The sequence below is a fragment of the Bufo gargarizans genome, chromosome 4 (assembly GCF_014858855.1).
Source record: "Bufo gargarizans isolate SCDJY-AF-19 chromosome 4, ASM1485885v1, whole genome shotgun sequence".
NCBI classification, from domain to species: Eukaryota; Metazoa; Chordata; class Amphibia; order Anura; family Bufonidae; genus Bufo; species Bufo gargarizans.
The window spans coordinates 313,033,061-313,052,957 of record NC_058083.1 but is presented as its reverse complement, the minus strand read 5'-3'; the positions used below and the strand labels follow the sequence as shown (position 1 = coordinate 313,052,957).

At 41.4% G+C, this 19,897-nt stretch overlaps 1 protein-coding gene across 1 annotated transcript in view; it reads left to right on the top strand.

Annotated features, from left to right (window-relative positions):
- The window catches only part of ARHGAP18 (Rho GTPase activating protein 18), a 93,427-nt gene extending 73,543 nt beyond the window's left edge, over positions 1–19,884 (top strand). The window contains exons 12-15 of the mRNA XM_044290056.1: positions 2,116–2,250; positions 2,765–2,889; positions 14,371–14,432; positions 18,475–19,884. Of these exons, the coding sequence (XP_044145991.1) occupies positions 2,116–2,250; positions 2,765–2,889; positions 14,371–14,432; positions 18,475–18,569 (417 nt within the window). The 3' untranslated portion in view covers positions 18,570–19,884. The remainder of the gene's footprint in view (positions 1–2,115; positions 2,251–2,764; positions 2,890–14,370; positions 14,433–18,474) is intronic.
- Positions 19,885–19,897: the final 13 nt, after the last annotated feature.

The window sequence follows — 19,897 nt, the reverse complement described above, 5'->3', positions numbered from 1 at the left end:
AGCGCGAAGAGGCTGCCGCTGCCATCTTGATTGAAGATCCTGCGTGACTTGACGTCATCACATTGCCCGGCGTGATGACGTCATACGTCACGACTCATGAGATTTCACGCGGGCTCAAATTGATGAGGCGAGTTTATATTTTTTCAACACAATTTCATAGAAAATTGATTCGTTACCACGAAACACAAGGAAATTCGGCTTGGTGGAGAATCGAATTTTCCCTAAAATTCGATCAAAGTCCACTTCGGATACTTCAATTTACTCAATCCTTCTAATGATCATTAATGTGGTCATGCAGAAATTTTGTCATGGTCCTATCAGCTTGCAGGGGGCAACACCATCCTATTCACTTTAATTAGATGCAATATACTAGTATGACATAAGACTGCAGTGTTGTACCACTACAAGTTGCCATGTAGCCCTGGCCTGACTTCTACATACCTTACTGTAAGTTGTAGTTCGAGGGTATGTCAGTTTAACTTTTTTATTGGAAAATTGAAAACTTTATGTAAAAACCATATATGTACCGTACTTTTGGGTTTCCCACGTTAAATTCCATATGGAAGAGATATGTTGAAAAAAAGTCTGAACATGCCAGTTTTCACATTAAAGTACTTAACTTCAGATTATGAATGGGAAGTGACTACCTGCAGAACAGTTTAGATTCTGTTCACACTAACATTATGACTATTGTTTTCTAATGGAACTGTAAATGATGTGACAAATTCAGCAGGAGTTCTTGAATTTTTGACAAGAATAGCACTGAAGAGTACTCTATTCCAGCTGTCAAAAATTCCAGAAACCTTGATGGAACATCCATAGGTTGTGTGAACAGAGCCTTATTTTTATTGTAATGAGTTTGTTGTGTGTATTGGTTTTTACATGTCTAAAAACTTAGTTATTTTTTTTTTATTTAGTCACAGAACTACAGGTAGCATAGGTAGCACACTCTGCCACACCAGATGTTGCTTACAAGCATCATGAAAATGCCGGAGCAGCCTGCCACATCGCTAACGCTAGTGTGCAACTAGTCTTGCAGTGCCTGACTCAGCAGGTCATTATTGGGAATGACCTGTTCATTCCAGATAACTGCCTGTTCATCAGAGGAGGTGAGAGCAGTAATCATCACCTGTGTATGAGAATGAGCTATCGCTTATTCCCTTAGAGAATCATTGTTTCTGGGTAGTAGATCCCTTTGTATACACCATGACCTTCTGCCTAGAAATGATAATTTTGGTGTCCACATCAACAATGCGTTTGCTCCTTCGTCAGGGGTCCAGCCGCACCCTGATAGGGCAGTTATCAGGAACAAGCACTCGTAGAAACGTTTGTTTCTGATATTTGGCCCAACCTTTGCCCATTTAAAAGTGCCCTTAAAAAAGAAAGCTTGCTTACTGCCATAAAGTTTGAAGAGCACAATGCAGTTGGAGATGCACTTTATTAATGTTGTGGGTGCAGAGAAGACAAGTAGCTGCCAGACTGCACTTACACCAAATGATTGTGATTAAAAAATCAAGCCTCTTTAATGTACTTTTTTCCTAACCTTACCAGTTGGGATGGGGTCAGATGCCAACATTCTTCCTACAAGCTAAGCACATGGCAATGCCAGGTAATAGACCCTGTATGGCATCATACGGAGTAGTGTATTTGTAGACCTATGTTGCCTCTGCCACCAGACTTTTTTATAATTAATTCTCATTAAATCTGTGAGAAAAAAATCCCAGTGTGCATAGAGTTAGGGCATAGAGGTAGAGTATGGGCTTATAGCAGGCTGTGGACACCACATTAGATGGATGCATAATACAGACACATGCAGGAGCCTTAATGAATAATGGTAGCTTCTCAAAAGACCCCATATTCTCTGTGTGCACCCCATTAGGGTGCTTTCACACACAGGTTTTTGGAAGCAATTTTATGTGTTTTATTTTGCTATAAAAACACTAGCTTCAGAAGTTAGCTGAATGTCTATAGGAAATAGGAAATTATTATGGATTACATGCAATAGTTTTTGTGCTACTGGATTGTTTGTTAATTAGGTGGCTTTTTTTGTATTCCTGTATAAAAACACCACAAAAAACGTGAGGCTGTAGCAATGTTTGTTGATTTCTTTTACAGATCCCAAAGTTTCTTGTTGCACAAGTAAGACAACAAAACCAGAAAAAATCTTCCAAGGAAAGAGCTATGAAAAAGCTCCTGAAAAGAATGGCATATGACAGAGAGAAGTCCGAGAAGACTGAAAAGAATGCAGATGTAAGCACGGACTGCTCTATGATATTTTTTCACCATACGCTTTCCCTGACTTTTGAATTACCACACCCCACATTACCTCAGAATCCTCTGATTTCAGCTGTTAACCCATTGTACATCACAATCAATGTTGATCTGTTACACAAAGGAAGGTGGCCTGCATGTGACCAGACACGTCCTTTTCATATAAATGGCTGACTATGTAATGCAAAGACTAGCTAAGTGGATCTAGCTCACAGAGGGAATCCTGAACCAGGGATCCCTCTTTATGACATACATTTGCCTTAATTAGTCCTATGAATGTGGCGGTCTTCATTTACCGGTTTGCACTCCTAGGCAGCTCATTATAGATCTGATACAGAATGTCAGGTCTGTATTGTGGGACTGAAGAAACCCCTTCTAACTGTTTAGGTCTCCAGGGATTCCGTTACCTTTCAGTAATCTATAACTTTGTAGCTCACCACTATACATGTATAAATCTGTACTTTTATAACTTTATTTTTATTTCTAATAAAAGAATGACAGTTCTCCGGGATTCATACGGGTACAAGCACCTCAGTTTTCCAAGGTTTCTATGGCGGTACAACTAACAGAAGATTTAAAAGCTGGTGACATCTTAGCCCGGTTTCTTAATCAGGAAAGGTATATTGTTATTTTTACTACCATTTTATTTCATCAAGAGAAATAATATGAATGCACTAGAGTCCCTGGCATGTTTCCTTGCTGGTTCCTGTTAAAATCTCAAGTAAAATTGCAGAGCTTTCAGTTCTAGCAAATGCATGATGCTAAAGAACTCCAGTAATGTTATATAAAAGGCTATTAGCGTGCATTAAAAAAGTTTAGTTATAATACCTAATTTTATCAATCACTGCTTCTACTGTAGTTGCTGAGCTCCTTGCTGTTGTATCCCTATAACTACTTCTTGCCTGTGTACTGATGTTGTTCATAGGAACATTGTGTGAATCGCAATCACCATGCACATCAATGTTCACATCCTATTTGCTTTTGTAGTGGAAGTTACGTATATATATGTGTACATCTTTGTCTGTTATTTGGTTCTCCACAGTTGGGAAGATCACCAGTTATTATGAATCTTCCAATCTTCCACAATTTCACAGTTGACATGAGGACTTGACTGCTGGCTTTGGGCCTGTAAGTTTAAACGAATATTCACATAGATGTGGGAATCACCTCTGAGACCCCCACTTGTCTTCAGAACTTAGTTTAAAAAATATCAATATATTCAATATACAGTGACAGAGTGGAGGCTCATCTGTAGAGGTTATGGTGGAAGCACAACACTCTCAGAAGGCTTCTGGTTACATTCACCATTTCACTGCTTGTGCTGTCCCAGTCGGATCACTGGCTGGGCAGTGTATGTATGAACTGAGAAGGAACAGTAGAGTGCTGTCCGAAGGACATAAAGTGCAGATATTTAAACTAAAATAATTTGCGCCTAAAAGTATAGGGGGCGTATCCAAGAGTCATAAAAAAGTGACATTCCCAAAAATAAAATACAATTGTTCTTGAAATTGTGGATAAAGGAAGAGGAAGAGAGGAATGTAATGACTAGTGCAAGTATGACCGTCTCTGAAAATATGTATACACTTATAACTTAAGAAACTGGCCCATTTTGTAACATATAGTAACAGTACATAAGGCCTAAAAAAGACATTTGTCCATCCAGTTCGGCCTGTTATCCTGCAAGTTGATCAAGAGGAAGGCAAAAAAAAAACCTGTGAGGTACAAGCCAATTTCCCCACTTTAGGGGAATAAAAAAATCCTTCCCGACTCCAATAAGGCAATCAGAATAACTCCCTGGATCAATGACCCCTCTCTACTAGTTATAGCCTGTAATATTATTACGCTCCAGAAATACATCCAGGCCCCTCTTGAATTCCTTTATTGTACTCACCATCACCACCTCCTCAGGCAGAGAGTTCCATAGTCTCACTGCTCTTACCGTAAAGAATCCTCTTCTATGTTTGTGTACAAACCTTCTTTCCTCTAGAGGCAGAGGATGTCCCATCGTCACAGTCCTGGGGATAAATAGATGATGGGATAGATCTCTGTACTGACCCCTGATATATTTATACATAGTAATTAGATCTCCCCTCAGTCGTCTTTTTTCTAAAGTGAATAACCCTAATGTTGATAATCTTTCAGGGTACTGTAGTTGCCCCATTCCAGTTATTACTTTAGTTGCCCTCCTCATGGACCCTCTCCAGCTCTGCTATGTCTGCTATTTTGTCGCTTTTTAAAAAGGTTTCAGTATACTCTTATTAACAGGTTTTTTATAACTGTATTTTCTCTATAATCCTACTAATATTGAATTTATAGAGTTAACATTGGACTGTCTTTTTTTGTCTTTATGGTTTATTTTTCTAATGCACTCAGATCTTTTAATCGGACAGTGTCCTCTCCTGTTAATTTAGCAGAGTCTTATTTGTAAATGTATCCACAGTTTCAACAACAATTTTGTTTTAGTATTGTTAATGTCACTTTTTTATGAACGACATGGTAACAGGACTCTTGGACACGCCCCCTGTACTTTTGGGCGCAATTTCTTTTATTTTAGATATCTGTAATTGTTGATATTGAATCTGAGGAATGGGCCAGTATGCCCCAGAAACATGTAATTCCTGCAATAAAGGGATCAAACGAATGCAGTACTATACTTACATCAATCCTTTTTCACCGATATGGACAGTGCTCTCTAGTTTTCCTTCTCTGTTCCTGCTTACCACATAAGATGGGGGTTTAGAGACCCCCAATAAGTGTGGGTCCCAGAGGTTGGATATCAAATATCTATCAGACAATTTTGGTTATACATGTCTAAAGTGTGAATACCACCCCCTCTCTGCCAGACCTGTAAAGGAAGGCACACACATATGGAGATGGAAGGTCCTTAAAATGATTTTAGGGAACTAGAAGAGAAGCTAAAGTCCAGGACCTCCAAGGTAGTGTTTTCAGAAATACTAGAAGAGTCACCAGAGAGACAACGGGAGTTAAATAAGTGGCTCAGAAGCTGGTGAAGAAAGGAAGGGTTTGGGTTCATGGAGAACTGGGCCGACTTCTCTGTCGGTTACAGGTTCTACAGTATGGATGGGGCTGCACCTTAATGGGGAGGGTGCTACTGCTCTGGGGAAAAAAATGGTTAGACGGCTGGAGGAGCTTTTAAACTACGATCTGGGGGAGGGTTGGGTCATATTAATAAGGGGGTAGATAGTGGTAATAGAGAGTGGGTTATAGGAGGGGACAGTGGGGATTTAGTGGGGGCTGGGGTTAGTGAGGAAAGTAGGGTGAGGACTGGGCAGAACTGTACACCGATGAAATATAGAGCTGCTGGTAAAAAGAACCCGTTACATACAAACATCAACCAAGGTAACCAAAAAATCTTGGATATTCACTTTATTTATTTAAAATGTTTTTTCCCAAATGCCAGAAATCTAACTAGAAAAATGGGGGAGCTGCAGGCTTTGGTACTAGAAGAACGCATAGATGTAGTTGGTGTAGCTGAGATATGGTTGGATTCTTTGCATGACTGGGCTGTAAATATTGAGGATTTTACACTATTTAGGAAAGACTGGGTCAATAGAAAAGAAGGTGGCGTGTGCCTGTATGTGAGGAGTGATCTGAAGACAAGTGTGAAAGAGGCAATTGTCGGTGAAGGTGGTGAGGATGTTGAAACCTTATGGGTGGAAGTTCAAAGTGATATAAAAACTGAAAAAATTATACTTTGTGTAACCTATAGACCCCTTAACATCACAGAGGAGATAGAAGCTCAAATGTATAACCAAAAAGAGCGGGCTGCACAGGCTGGTACAGTGGTCATAATGGGAGATTTTATCTTCCCAGACATTGACTGGGGTCATGATTCTGCCTCAACCACAAAGGGGAGAAAATTCCTCTACTTTCTGCAGGACCACTTTATGGGCCAGTTTGTAGAAGCTCCCACTAGGGCAATGCTCTGTTGGATCTGGTAATTTCTGTTTGTTGGAAATATTACTATTCGAGAAACGCTAGGTAATAGTGACCACAATATAATCATATTCCCCCTACACTATAAGAAGCAAACTCTGTCAGGCAGACTGAAGATAAATTGGAGAGCTTTAAATCCACAATGAGTAATTGCACTAAAAAATGTATTCCTTCAGGTAACAAGTATAAACGGCTCAAATTAACAGCTACTGTAAAAAGAGCAATAAATTACAAAAAAGGGCATTTAAAAAATACTAATCTGTGGAGTCAGACGTAGCCTTTGAAGTTTACAAGGGGCTTAACAAAATCTGTAAAAAGGAGATAACGTTAGCAAAAATACAAAATGAACAGCAGGTGGCAAAAGAGAGCAAAACAAATTAAAAAAAAATCTTTAAATATATAAATGCTGAAAAACCTAGGTCTGAGCAGGTAGGAATCCTAAATAAAGATTAAGGTGGGTTAGTCACGGAAGATGAGGAAAAGGCAGAGTTACTAAATGTTTTTTTTTTTAGCTCTGTATATACAACAGAAAAGAAAGGAGCTGATATCTGTGGCACCGGGGCTGTTAGTACATCCAGTAATATACTCAATTGGCTAACTGTAGATATGGTCCAAGCTAAGTTAAATAAGGTAAATGTGAACATCGCTCCGGGTCTAGATGGATTACACCCAGGAGTTCTTAAACAGCTCAGTTCAATCATTGACGTGCCGCTGTTTATAATTTTTTAAGATTCTCTACAAACTGGTACACTGCCAAGTAATTGGCGCAAGGCAGATGTGGTGACCATATTCAAAAAAGGATCTCTGTCCTCCACAGGTAATTATAGACCAGTTAGTTTAACTTCTGTCATGGGAAAAAGTACTCCTAAGGGACTATATACAGGAGTATGTGACTGTAAATAATATTATAAGTGATAACCAACATGGGATTTACCTAGAACAGAAGTTGTCAGACTAACCTGATTTGTTTTTATGAGGAGGTGAGTAGTAGCCTGGACAGAGGGGCAGCTATGGATGTAGTGTTTCTGGATTTTGCAAAGGCGTTTGGTACTGTCCCTCATAGACGTTTAATAGGTAAAGTAAGGTCTATAGGCTTGGAAAGTATAGTTTGTAATTGGATTGAAAACTGGTTGAAGGACAGTGTACAGAGAGTTGTGGTCAATGATGCATATTCCGAATGGTCCCGGGTTATAAGTGGTGTACCCCAAGGTTCGGTGCTTGGCTTTTTATTATTTAATTTATTTATTAATGATATCAAGGATGAGATTAATACCACCATTTCTATTTTTGCAGATGATACTAAGCTATGTAGTACTGTGCAGTCTATGGAAGATGTCCATAAAATACAGGCTGACTTGAACACTCTGAGTGATTGGGCATCAACTTGGCAATTGAGGTTCAATGTGGATAAATGTAAAGTTATGCATCTTGTTAGTAATAATCTCCATGCATCAGATGTCCTAGGGGATGTAACACTGGGAGAGTCACTTATAGAGAAGGATTTGGGTATCCTTGTAGATGATAGATTAAATAACAGCATGCAATGTCAATCAGCTGCTTCTAAGGCCACCAGGATATTGTCATGCATTAAACGAGGCATGGACTCGTGGGGCAGGGATGTAATATTGCCACTTTACAAAGCGTTGGTGCGGCCTCATTTGGAATATGCAGTTCAGTTCTGGCCATCAGTCCATAGAAAGGATGCGCTGCAGCTGGAAAAAGTACAGAGGAGAGCGACTAAACTGATAAGGGGCATGGAGAGTCTTAGTTATGAAGAAAGATTAAAATAATTCAATTTAATTAGTCTTGAGAAGAGATGTCTAAGGCGGAACATGATTAACCTATACAAATATATAAATGGACCATACAAAAAATGCAGTAAAAAACTGTTCCATGTAAAATGCACTAAAAAGACAAGGGGCACTGCCTCCGACTGGAGAAGAAAAAGTTCAGTCTCCAGAAGCGTCAAAACTTCTTTACTTTTAGAACTGTGAATCTGTGGACCTCAGGACCTGGTCAAAGCAGGAACAGTGGACAGTTTTAAAAAGGGTTTAGATTAATTCTTAAAAGTAAATTACATTAATGCTTATGAAAACATGACGAAATCTGAGTCTCACTGCCTTCTGGGATTCTCGTCCCCACCTATTCCTTGGTTGAACTTGATGGAATTATGTCTTTTTTCAGCCGTATTAACTATGTAACACCACCTTACCGTCAGCCTCTGGCTATTTTCACTGCTCTTTAGTCGCTGTGTAACGTTATACTTCCCTACTTCGTGAGATTTCCCTACCCTCGTCACTTCCGGTCGCACCGGACATGACGTGAGGAGGTGTGCAGCGCCGCGCAGGCACACAATTACTGGTTAGGGAAATTTCACAGCAGAGTGCGCATGCACTGGTAGCCTGCAGCGCCACGCAGGCGCACAACGATGGGTTAGGGAAATTCCACAGCAGAGTGCGCATGCGCCAGGAGCGTCGCCAGCAGTTAGGGTAGGGAAAAATTAAGGGCCAGTGCGCAGGCGCGGTGATCGGATGGATGTTCTCAGCTGGACACCGGCCGACACTGCGCATGCGCTGGGAGCCTCACCAGCGGTTAGGGTAGGGAAAAAGCACTGGCCCATATGTATTTTTTCCCTTCCCTAACCGCTGGTGAGGCTCCCAGGGCAATGCACAGTGTCTGCCGGTGTCCAGCTGAGAACATCCATCCGATCACCGCGCCTGCGCACTGGCCCATAATTTTTCCCTACCCTGACCGCCGGCGAGGCTCCCGGCGCATGCGCACTCTGCTGTGAAAGTTCCCTAAACCGTCGTTGTGCGCCTGCGCAGCGCTGCAGGCTCCTGGCGCATGCGCACTCTGCTGTGAAATTTCCCTAACCCGTCCTTGTGCACCTGCACGGCGCCGCACACCTCCTCAAGTCATGTCCTGTGTGACCGGAAGTGACGAGGGTAGGAAAATCTCACGAAGTAGGGAAGTATAACGTTACACCGGCATGGAAGGGGTTCACATGAGCTGATTCAGCCAGTGACTGGCTTCTCTGGCGAAGTGTCCCTAGGAGGCCAGTCATTTGTTGAAGCTGTACACTTGACCCCTGTCTGTGCCAGAAGTTTACGTTCTATGACCAAAGCGCAGTGAACATGTTACAATATGGAGTAGTGGACATTAGTTAACACAAAGAAAGAAAAGAAATACAAATAGCAAAACAATATCTTCCTAAAAAGTTTGAAAGAAAATTCTTCGACAGTCCATGTTCAAGGTGAAAAGGTATTTTCTTCTCCAGTTTGTCTTCTCTCTCAAACTTGGATAGGGAGTCACTCAATAATTTTTTATCCGTTTACAGTGTGCATACTCCTCCTTTCATGCAAGGATCCTATATTTTTTTTTTCTGCCTGTTAAAACCAGATTTTTTTAATCTGTTAATTTCATCTGATTGTAGATATTTTTATTTGTTTTCCTATACATGATTATTGAGGCTGTCATCTTGTCTGAGCTGCTGTTAACAGCTTTGAGATATGCTCTACAGCAGCTAGGAGAAGCAGGACAGGAGAAGACCTCATTGACCTCCATAGGAGAGTTTTCTACACATGCTCTTTGAGAGTGCAGTAGTCAGGAGGGAGTATATAAGTTATGATGTTCCACCATTCCCAATAGGTAAGGCTGCTTTCACACTAGCGTTCGGTATTCCGTTCGTGAGCTCCGTTTGAAGGAGCTCACGAGCGGACCCGAACGCAGCCGTCCACCCCTGATGCAGTCTGAATGGAGGCGGATCCGCTCAGACTGCATCAGTCTGGTGGCGTTCAGCCTCCGCTCCGCTCGCCTCCGCACGGACAGGCGGACAGCTGAACGCTGCTTGCAGCGTTCGGGTGTCCGCCTGGCCGTGCGGAGGCGTGCGGATCCGTCCAGACTTACAATGTAAGTCAATGGGGACGGATCCGTTTGAAGATGCCACAATGTGGCTCAATCTTCAAGCGGATCCGTCCCCCATTGACTTTACATTGAAAGTCTGGACGGATCCGTCCCAGGCTTTTTCCACACTTAGCTTTTTTTTGCTAAAATAATGCAGACGGATCCGTACTGAACGGAGCCTCCGTCTGCATTATTATGGGCGGATCCGTTCTGAACGGATCCGCCCGAACGCTAGTGTGAAAGTAGCCTAATATGTGTTATCTGTATATAGGTGATATCTGCCATTCTAACCCTGCTTGCTTGTGATGATAAGCAGACGCCTGCAGTAAAGTGATATCAACAGACCAAGAAGTGGCACCTATTATTAGGCCTAGTAACCAGTATAAAAACTGCAGTATTATTTTTAAATATAGATAGTAATATAGAAAATTTAAAAATATCACAAAAAAATCTTTAACCTCTTGAGGACAACACCTATTTTGACCTTAAAGGGGTTCTCTGGGAATACTGACCTTTACCAAGTGCCCACAGCCTGCCTCTATAAAGAGACAAGTCATACTTACCTTCTCCGCCTCTTCAGTTCTCCACGCTGCATCACCGCGTCCACGATCCGATCTCTGGCTCAATTTCTTCCAGCACTGCATGAATGTAGTCACATGCTCCAGCTGCAGCCAATCACTGTAATGTACCCATGCAGCACCAGAAGAAATCAAGTCATGGACACAGTGCAGGCAGCATGGAGAACTGGAGCAGCAGAAAACAGGTAAGTATGAGTCAGGCTGTGGGTGCTCCTTATACCTGAAAGATATCTTTGAGGACACAGCCCCACTTTCCAAATCTGATGTACTACATTATGTGGTTATAACTGAAATGCTTTAGCTTGCTCAAGCAAGATTTTTTTTAATGACACATTGTACTTTGTTAGCAGCAAATTTTAGTCAATATGTTTTGGGTTTTATTTATAAAAACCCACCAAATTTAATGAAAATGTAACAACATTTTCCAAATCGGAATATCTATGCTTTTAAAACGGTCATATCTTGCTAAACAGTTAATAATTAATATTTATCATATGTCTACTTTATGTTGGCATCACTTTTCAAACTTACTATTTTTGGGGAGATTAAAAGGCTTAGCAGTAGTGTTACAGTTTTTAAAGAAGATTTTGAAATCCTATTATTTTTTTTTCAGGGACAAGGGCTTTGAGAGGCCTATAAATTAGAACACCCCCCCCCCCCCCCAATAAATCATCCAATTTTAATATCTACACCCTTCAAGGTATTCAAAATGACATTTAGGAAGTTTGTTAACCCTTTAGGTGTTTCACAGGTATTAATGCAAAATAGAGGAAAAGTTAAAGAAAATATGCTTTCAATCTATTTTTTTGGAACACAACAGGTGCAACACTCTTTGACTATATAGCTCTCCAATCGCTGGTACAATACACTGCAATAGTTATCTATTGCAGTGTATAGTAATTGTCAGTTTTACACTGACACTTAACCTAACAGACTCTGCCCCAAGCAGGCCCAGAGGTTGCCATAGCAACAACTCGCCCTGCCCCTAGCAGGCCCAGAGGTTGCCATAGCAACTACTGTGATCCTGTGACTGCTCTACTGGCGCTAGATGGGGGAGAGGGGGAGCCCTCTCCCACTGAAAACTCCTTAGATGCAACGGTTGCTACAGACTTTGGCATCTAAGGGGTTGAACATATAATTTAGCGCTTAAGAGGAAAAATATGTGTACCGTAAAACATGTTTTAGGCTACTTTCACACTAGCGTTTTTGCTGGATACGGCAGGGTTCAGCAAAAAAACGCTTCCGTTACTGATAATACAACCTTCTGCATCCGTTATGAACGGATCCGGTTGTATTATCTTTAACCTAGCCAAAACGGATCCGTCATGACCTCCATTGAAAGTCAATGGGGACGGATCCGTTTTCTATTGTCAGAGAAAACTGATCCATCCCCATTGACTTGCATTGTGGGTCTTGCTCCGCATCCCATGGCGGAAAGCAAACCGCAGCATGCTCCGGTTTGCTCTCCTGTATTAGAATGCAAGCAAACTCAACGGAATGCATTTTGGATCATTCTGTTTTGTCCAGTTACGTTTTGTCCCCATTGACAATGAATAAGGACAAAACGGAAACGTTTTTTTTCTGGTATTGAGATCCTATGACGGATTTTAGTACCTGAAAATATGAACGCTAGTGTGAAAGTAGCCTTAGGCTCCATTCACTCGTCCGTGAATGTGTCCGCACCCGTTCCGCGATTCTGTGGAACAGGTGCGGACCCATTCATTCTCTATGGGGAAGGAATGGATGCGGAGAGCACATTATGTGCTATCCGCATTTCCGGAGCGCGGCCCCGATCTTCCGGTCCACGGCTCCGGAATCCGGAAAAAACAGAACATGTCCTATTCTTATCCGTAATTGCGGACAAAAATAGGCATTTCTATGGGGGTGCCGGCCAGGTATATTGCGCAGTGCACTACGGACGTGTGAATTGACCCTTAAACAGTAGGTCATTATTATCTGATAACACATCCCCTTTAAGAGTCAACATGGGCCCCTTACAGCTGTACCGTGTGTGTGGTATCGAAGATATGAAAATGTCTCTTATTTTAAAATACTGTACTTTATAACTGTGTGCTCTGAAAAATATATTTTTTTTCCAATCACTTAGAAGTTCTTGCATGCAGTGCAAATTATGTTGTCACAATATGTCAGAGCTGAGTTATTGTAAGAATGTCATTTTGAATGCAAAAACTAATAGTACAGTTGCAGATAATTGTATTAATAATGATTGTCATTACTAAATAACGGTGACAAAAAATGTCCTATTACTGTTAGTAAATTCTTCTCATTGGTTTCCAAGCAACACTTTTATTTCAACAGATCTCTTTCCTGTTTCAGAATGATGTGGTTTGGATGTGACTACATTCATCTAGATATTATGTCTTCTGTATTTCTAAAGCTGCTGCAATTACAAAAAAATTCTAAATAAGTCCATATTTCTTTGGAATGTATCCCTTTATAAAGAAACTAATACCAGAACTTAATAAAATGTTTTTTTTCCATCTTTCCATTGAGGCCTCATGCACACAACTGTCCGTATTTCAGTCTGCAAAAACAAATCCCTTCTGTGTGTATTCCGTATTTTTGTCTTTCCCATCAGGGCTATTCTCTCCTACAATGTGGGCGAAAATGGGACTTGGTCAATAATTTTGGGAAGGCTAGACAGATCCGCAAAAAATATGGATGTGTGCATGGTCTCATAGAAATGAACAAGTCTTTATGCTATCTGTAAAAAATAAATGCAGATCAGACACGGATGAAAAATATAGCCTTAGGCTTCATTGACATTTCTATGTCCGTTTGACATCCGTGAAAAAATCTGTTTGTGTTTTATCCGTGGAAGTATCCATGTTTGGTTCATGTGTTCATTTTTTTCCCTCTGTGTGTCATCCATATTCCTCAGGCACTGCTCCGCTTAAAATTAATTTCCAGAGCATCTCCTACCAGTGTTCAGTGAAAAACAAACCAAAGATGGATGCCATCCATGATTTTTCACAAACCTATAGACTTCAGTTAGCATGTTTAGTCTGCATTACGGACCAAAGTAGTGCCTGTCTCCGTGATTATTTTTTTTTTTACTGCCCCATGGTCAGTAACAAAAATTTTAATGTGTGAACAAACATATTAAAATCAATGGATACATGTGCTGTCCGTGGAAAATGCGGACAGCACACGTCGGTGAAAAATGTGAATGAGGGCTTGCATTGTTTTTTCATTTGGGCAATGAAGACTATGCTGCCTTTTAATTTTATGTCATGAGACATATTGTAGTTCAGATGGTGAAAAGATGATACACCTGAGTCCTAATTGTCTCTTTGACCCTAAATTCCATTTTCATAAACTGGTCCGTTTCTTCAGACTAAAATTCCTTTGCTTTTATGACAGAAGTGAAGCAGAAGGATAATTGAATACAGATATAATACAAAAAAGTGAGAATAGTATTAGCGATGAAACACGTTTTGTGGATTTAATGTAAATGTCATATATTTTATAGGTGTATTTTATGCCTAGTATATTAGACTTGGTGATTGTTGTTGGCTAAACTTAACCAATGCAAGATCCCAATTTTTTTTTTTCAATACATTATTGTCTTTGTACTGACTTTGAATATAGACTCTTTTTAAAAAATTTATTGTGATGTTTTATATTTTTATATTGACAGTGGCACATCAAGAAATTTAAGGAAAGAAGAAGTTAGCTTATATGAAATTGGAGGAAATATTGGTAAGGGCATTTGACACCGCCTCTCTCTGGGTCCTCCACTGGACGTCTGTATATGATGACTTGTCGTAAGCTGATAACATGGCATCTGACTAGGTTGACCATATGTATGAGTGCCAAGTGTGTAAACTAGATGCAGCTCTGTGTCAGTGGCCACATAATTCTTTTGTTGTCTCCTGCTACTGGAGCTACCCTATTCCAAGACATCTTTTTCTGCTTTCACAATTTTTCTTGCTGTGTAAATTTATAAGATCCATCAATAATGGTTTGCTTGACTTTGTCTATATCTCTTAGGCCCCTGCAGACGAGCGTTCCTCCCGCAACGAGTCCTCATCGCAGCACCCGGCCTGACATCCCAGCACTGATGGGATTCACATAGCATTATATTGATTTATGATGCTATGTGACCCTAGCAGTTCTCGAATGTATTGGATAACACTGGCAGCATTATGCCAGTGTTATCCAATACATTCCAGAACTGTAAGGGTTACATAGCATCATAAATCAATATAATGCTATGTGACCCCCGGCAGTGCTGGGAGGTCAGGCCGGGAGCTGCGTTGCGGACTCTCTGCGGGAGGAACGCTCGTCTGCAAGGGGCCTTAAAGACATACATGCAGAGTAGCCATGTATAAATGCCCTAGGAAATGATCACTTCCTTACTGAGCAGACATTTAGGAAGCAAATAAATATGTATCAATTAGACTAGAGGGCTACAGGAAATGTGTATTATGATGTTCTCATTGTAGAATAGAATATACTACCAAAATAATTGTCCAGTCTGTCTAGATAGTCCTTTTTGTCCCCCTACAGCCTCAGCTTAAATGTGGTGGGGCAGAGTCAGCCTAGTCTTAGGCCATTATTCCCCATAATTGCACTGACAATAAGCAGCAGTCTAAAGCCATGTAAATATAGGTTATCTAATCTTGATTACCACATGTGGAATTATACAGCGGAGGGTATTTCATTGTTGAATATAAGACTATGGCTACATGGCGACATGTGTCACATGACTTTGACTTATTGTCGCAGAAGAGTCGAGCAACATTTTTTGTAATGGTGGTGCACTGTGACACAACAGTCGCAAAAAATCAATCCAAGATAACACAGTACAAATATTGGTTTATACAAAAAATCCCAGCTCCACATGGAAATAAAAAAAAAAAGGACAAACAGGTATTTTTTTGGGGGGGTTTGTTTTTTACACCACCTTAAGCACTGATTCTGCCATTTTTCCCTCATTGCTGGGCGTAGTTATTTATTTTTATTTTTATTTTTTTACTGCTTCGAAATAAGCCATGTACAATGTGTGCTGGTTTTTCCGCATGGTGTTTTTTTTGTTTTACCAATGCTTTTTTCCCCCCATACTACAGAGGAAGTTACATTACAGGGGCACATACTTTCCTAAATAAAAATGCTAGGCATGCAAAAAACTCCACTAAAAATCTGCCAGATGGTAAAACACACACTTAATGGGCAAAAAACTACACAAAAATGCTGATCAAGTCATATTTGAAGCGTTTTTTCCCCCCCCCTTTATTGGTCAGGGACAAAACAGTGTATGATGGAACCCTTAGGGCTGTTTCACACGAGCGAGTCCATTGCCTGAATCACGCTCCATGTGTGAGTGTGATCCTCTGCTCTGGACTTGCAGGAGCTCACGGCATTATCATGATTCAGGCTACTTTCACACTTGCGTTCGGTGCGGATCCATCTGGTGCTATAATGCAAACGCTTGCATCCATTCAGAACGGATCCGTCTGCATTAGACAGCTTTTTCAGATCTGAGTTTTCACATCGTGAAAACTCAGATCCGACAGTATATTCTAACACAGAGGACATTCCCATAGTGATGGGGACGCTTCAAGTTAGAATATACTAAGAACTGTGTACATAACTGCCCCCTGATGCCTGGCAGCACCCGATCTCTTACAGGGGGCTGTGATCCGCACAATTAACCCCTCAGGTGCCACACCTGAGGGGTTAATTGTGCATATCATAGCCCCCTGTAAGAGATCAGGTGCTGCCAGGCAGCAGGGGGCCAGACCCCCCTCCCTCCCTAGTTTTAAATTCATTGGTGGCCAGTGCGGCCCCCCTCCCTCCCCAGTATTAAATTTATTGGTGGCCAGTGCGGCCCCCCTCCCTCCCCAGTATTAAATTAATTGGTGGCCAGTGCGGCCCCCCCCCTCCCTCCCTCCCCCCCAGTATTAAATTCATTGGTGGTCAGTGCGGCCCCCCTCCCTCCCCAGTATTAAATTCATTGGTGGCCAGTGCGGCCCCACCTCCCTCCCTCCCCAGTAATAAATTTATTGGTGGCCAGTGCGGTCCCCCCTCCCTCCCTCCCCAGTATTAAATTCATTGGTGGCCAGTGCGGCCCCCCTCTCACCCCCCCTAATTAATATTCCCCCCCATCATTGGTGGCAGCGGAGAGTTCTGATCGGAGTCCCAGTTTAATCGCTGTGGGTTCCGATCGGTTACCATGGCAGCCAGAACGCTACTGCAGTTCTGGCTGCCATGGTTACTTAGCAATTTTAGAAGCATTATACTTACCTGCGCTGTCTGTGGCCGACCAGGGGCTCCTCTTACTGGTAAGTGAAAGGTCTGTGCGGCGAATTGCTTATAGCACAGACCTGTCACTTACCAGTAGTAGGAGCGCCCGGCCAGCCACAGACAGCACAGGTAAGTATAATGCTTCTAAAATTCAGAACTCTCCGCTGCCACCAATGATTGGGGGGGGGGGGTGATTTTAATTAGGGGGGAGAGAGGGGGCCGCACTGGCCACCCATGAATGTAATACTGGGGAGGGAGGAGGGGGGCCGCACTGGCCACCAATGAATTTAATACTGGGGAGGGAGGGAGGGGGGCCGCACTGGCCACCAATGAATTTAATACTGGGGAGGGAGGGGGGTCTGGCCCGATCAGGGGGATGAGATCCGCACAATTAACCCCTCGTGTGCGGCACCCGAGGGGTTAATTGTGCAGATCACAGCCCCCCTGTAAGAGATTGGGTGCTGCCAGGCAGCAGGGGGCAGTTATGTACACAGTTCTCAGTATATTCTAACTTGAAGCGTTGCCATCACTATGGGAACGCCTCTGTGTTAGAATATACTGTCGGATCTGAGTTTTCAGATCTAACTCAAATCCGATGGTATATTCTAACATAGAGGCGTTCCTATGGTGATGGGGACGCTTCAAGTTAAAATATACCATCGGATTGGAGAAAACTCAGATCCGATGGTATATTAATAGGGGCTCCTGACTTTAAATTGAAAGTCAATGTGGGACGGATCTGTTTGCAATTGCACCATATTGTGTCAACGTCGAACGGATCCGCCCCCATTGACTTGCATTGTAAGTCTGGATGGATCCGTTTGGATCCGCACGGCCAGGCGGACACGAAAACGCTGCAAGTTGCGTTCGGGTGTCCGCCTGCTGAGCGGAACGGAGACCAAACGGAGCAATACTGATGCATTCTGAGCGAATCCACATCCACTCAGAATGCATTGGGGCTGTACGGATTCCGTTCGGGGCCGCTTGTGAGAGCCTTCAAACGGAACCCTGAACGCAAGTGTGAAAGTAGCCTTACAATGCTGTGTGTCTCTGCTTGGCCTTTTTTCCACAGAATCATAGTAACATAAAGCTGTCAGTATGATTCTGTAGAAAAAAGGCCATGCAGAGGCACATAGCATTATAAATCGTGATAATGCCATGCGCTCCTGCAAGTCCAGAGCGGAGGATCACACTCACACACGGAGCGTGATTCCTGCAATGGACTCGCTCATGTGAAACAGCCCTTAGGGTGGTCTCAAACTGCACTTTTTGAACCAAAGCCAAAGGGTGATCCAACCAGAAAGAAAAGTTTGAGTTGTTCTTTTTATATTTCTCATTCTTTTTGAATCCACTCCTGGCTTTGTCTAAAATAAAAAAAAAACAACTGCAATGTTATTTTTCCTGAATGTGCTGTGTGTGAAACCAGCTTTTCAAAATATCTGTGTTGCTTCCTCAAATTTTGTAATCCTATAACCATTTCTGTACATTACTCTAGGAGAACGCTGCCTTGAAGATACAACGTACATGAAAGACCTGTCAGTACTCAATCCCAATGCTGAATGGGTTATAAAACCAAAGCCCAAGGAATGAGCTGCCAGACATATCAAATAGCATAATGTTCAAAAGAAGCATGTGGCATGTAGGGACATATTTATCGTAATGACAGTACTGTATGTACAGATTGTACTAATTCACTACTGGGTACAGCCAGCACATCCTTTATAGCCGTTGGTGGTGTACATTTCACCACTGGTAATGGCCAGTCCTGTTCATTTATTAACGCAATGCATTTTATTAATTTGGTTTCAGATATGCTGGTCTATGGTAGGCAGCCATTTTTCAGGAGTAATTATTTTCTATTGCTGATGAAAGCAATACTGGGTTGTGCAGAATCCCACTGTTTTGAAGGTCCAGTCCTCCAGAAGACTCATTTTGCCTTACTAGGTACATGAAGGAATTATTGTAGCAGGACTATATTTTCTTTTTGTATAGATATTATTTTTGTTATACAGTACATGTACATATAATTATATACAGTATTTTTTAAAAGGACCATATGAAGAAACCGTGGGAAGTAGACTTGTGTGAACCATGTTTTCCTTTTTTTTTTTTTTTTTTTATATATATATTGCTTTATAAGCTCATTCTTTTTACAAAAGCCATTGCCTGAGCAGCATGTAAATGTGTGTTTGCCTGTTCAAGTCTACATCATTCATGCGTCGTTAAATTCGTAATGGGTCTTCTCAGGCTTTCTATGACTAAAAACGGTGGTTGTGCTAAACTAATTCATAGGCACAGAAAATCTGATTTTAGAATGGATTCTGGACCTACCAGTACTAAAAATCCATTTAGTAACATGTAAAAAGATAAAGATACTGTGAACACGGTCTCCTTGATAAAGAATCTGGAACCATTTGTGAAATATCAAAGCTGGCAACGGACATTTATTATGTATATTGCAAATATTCTTCTTAGAATATTGTACCGTAATCTAACTATCCTTAAAGTGAAACTGTCATGTAAATGATGCTACAGAAAGACTTAGTGTTAGGTCTAATCATCAAATTCAGAAAAGGTTTCCTTTAATTTATGATAGATGTAATTAGTTTGGACCATTTTTTAGATATCTAGATTAAAACTTTGTTAATATAGTGGACTACAGGCCTGTGTAACATTTCCATAAGTTTAGTGTGCACCAAAGTAGATGCTAAAATTTATGGTTCAGAATGTCTTACTGTATATTCAGGTAATTGTATATGAGTACATATAGAAAAGTGACCCTATTTTGTGGTGTGTAGAAATAAGTGTAATCAACCAAACCCTGTCTGTAAAAAAAAAAAAAAAACCACGAGGCATTTGAATTGTGCTACATATTATATATTGTATATAAAAATGTTCTCCAAAATTCTGGTTTGTGG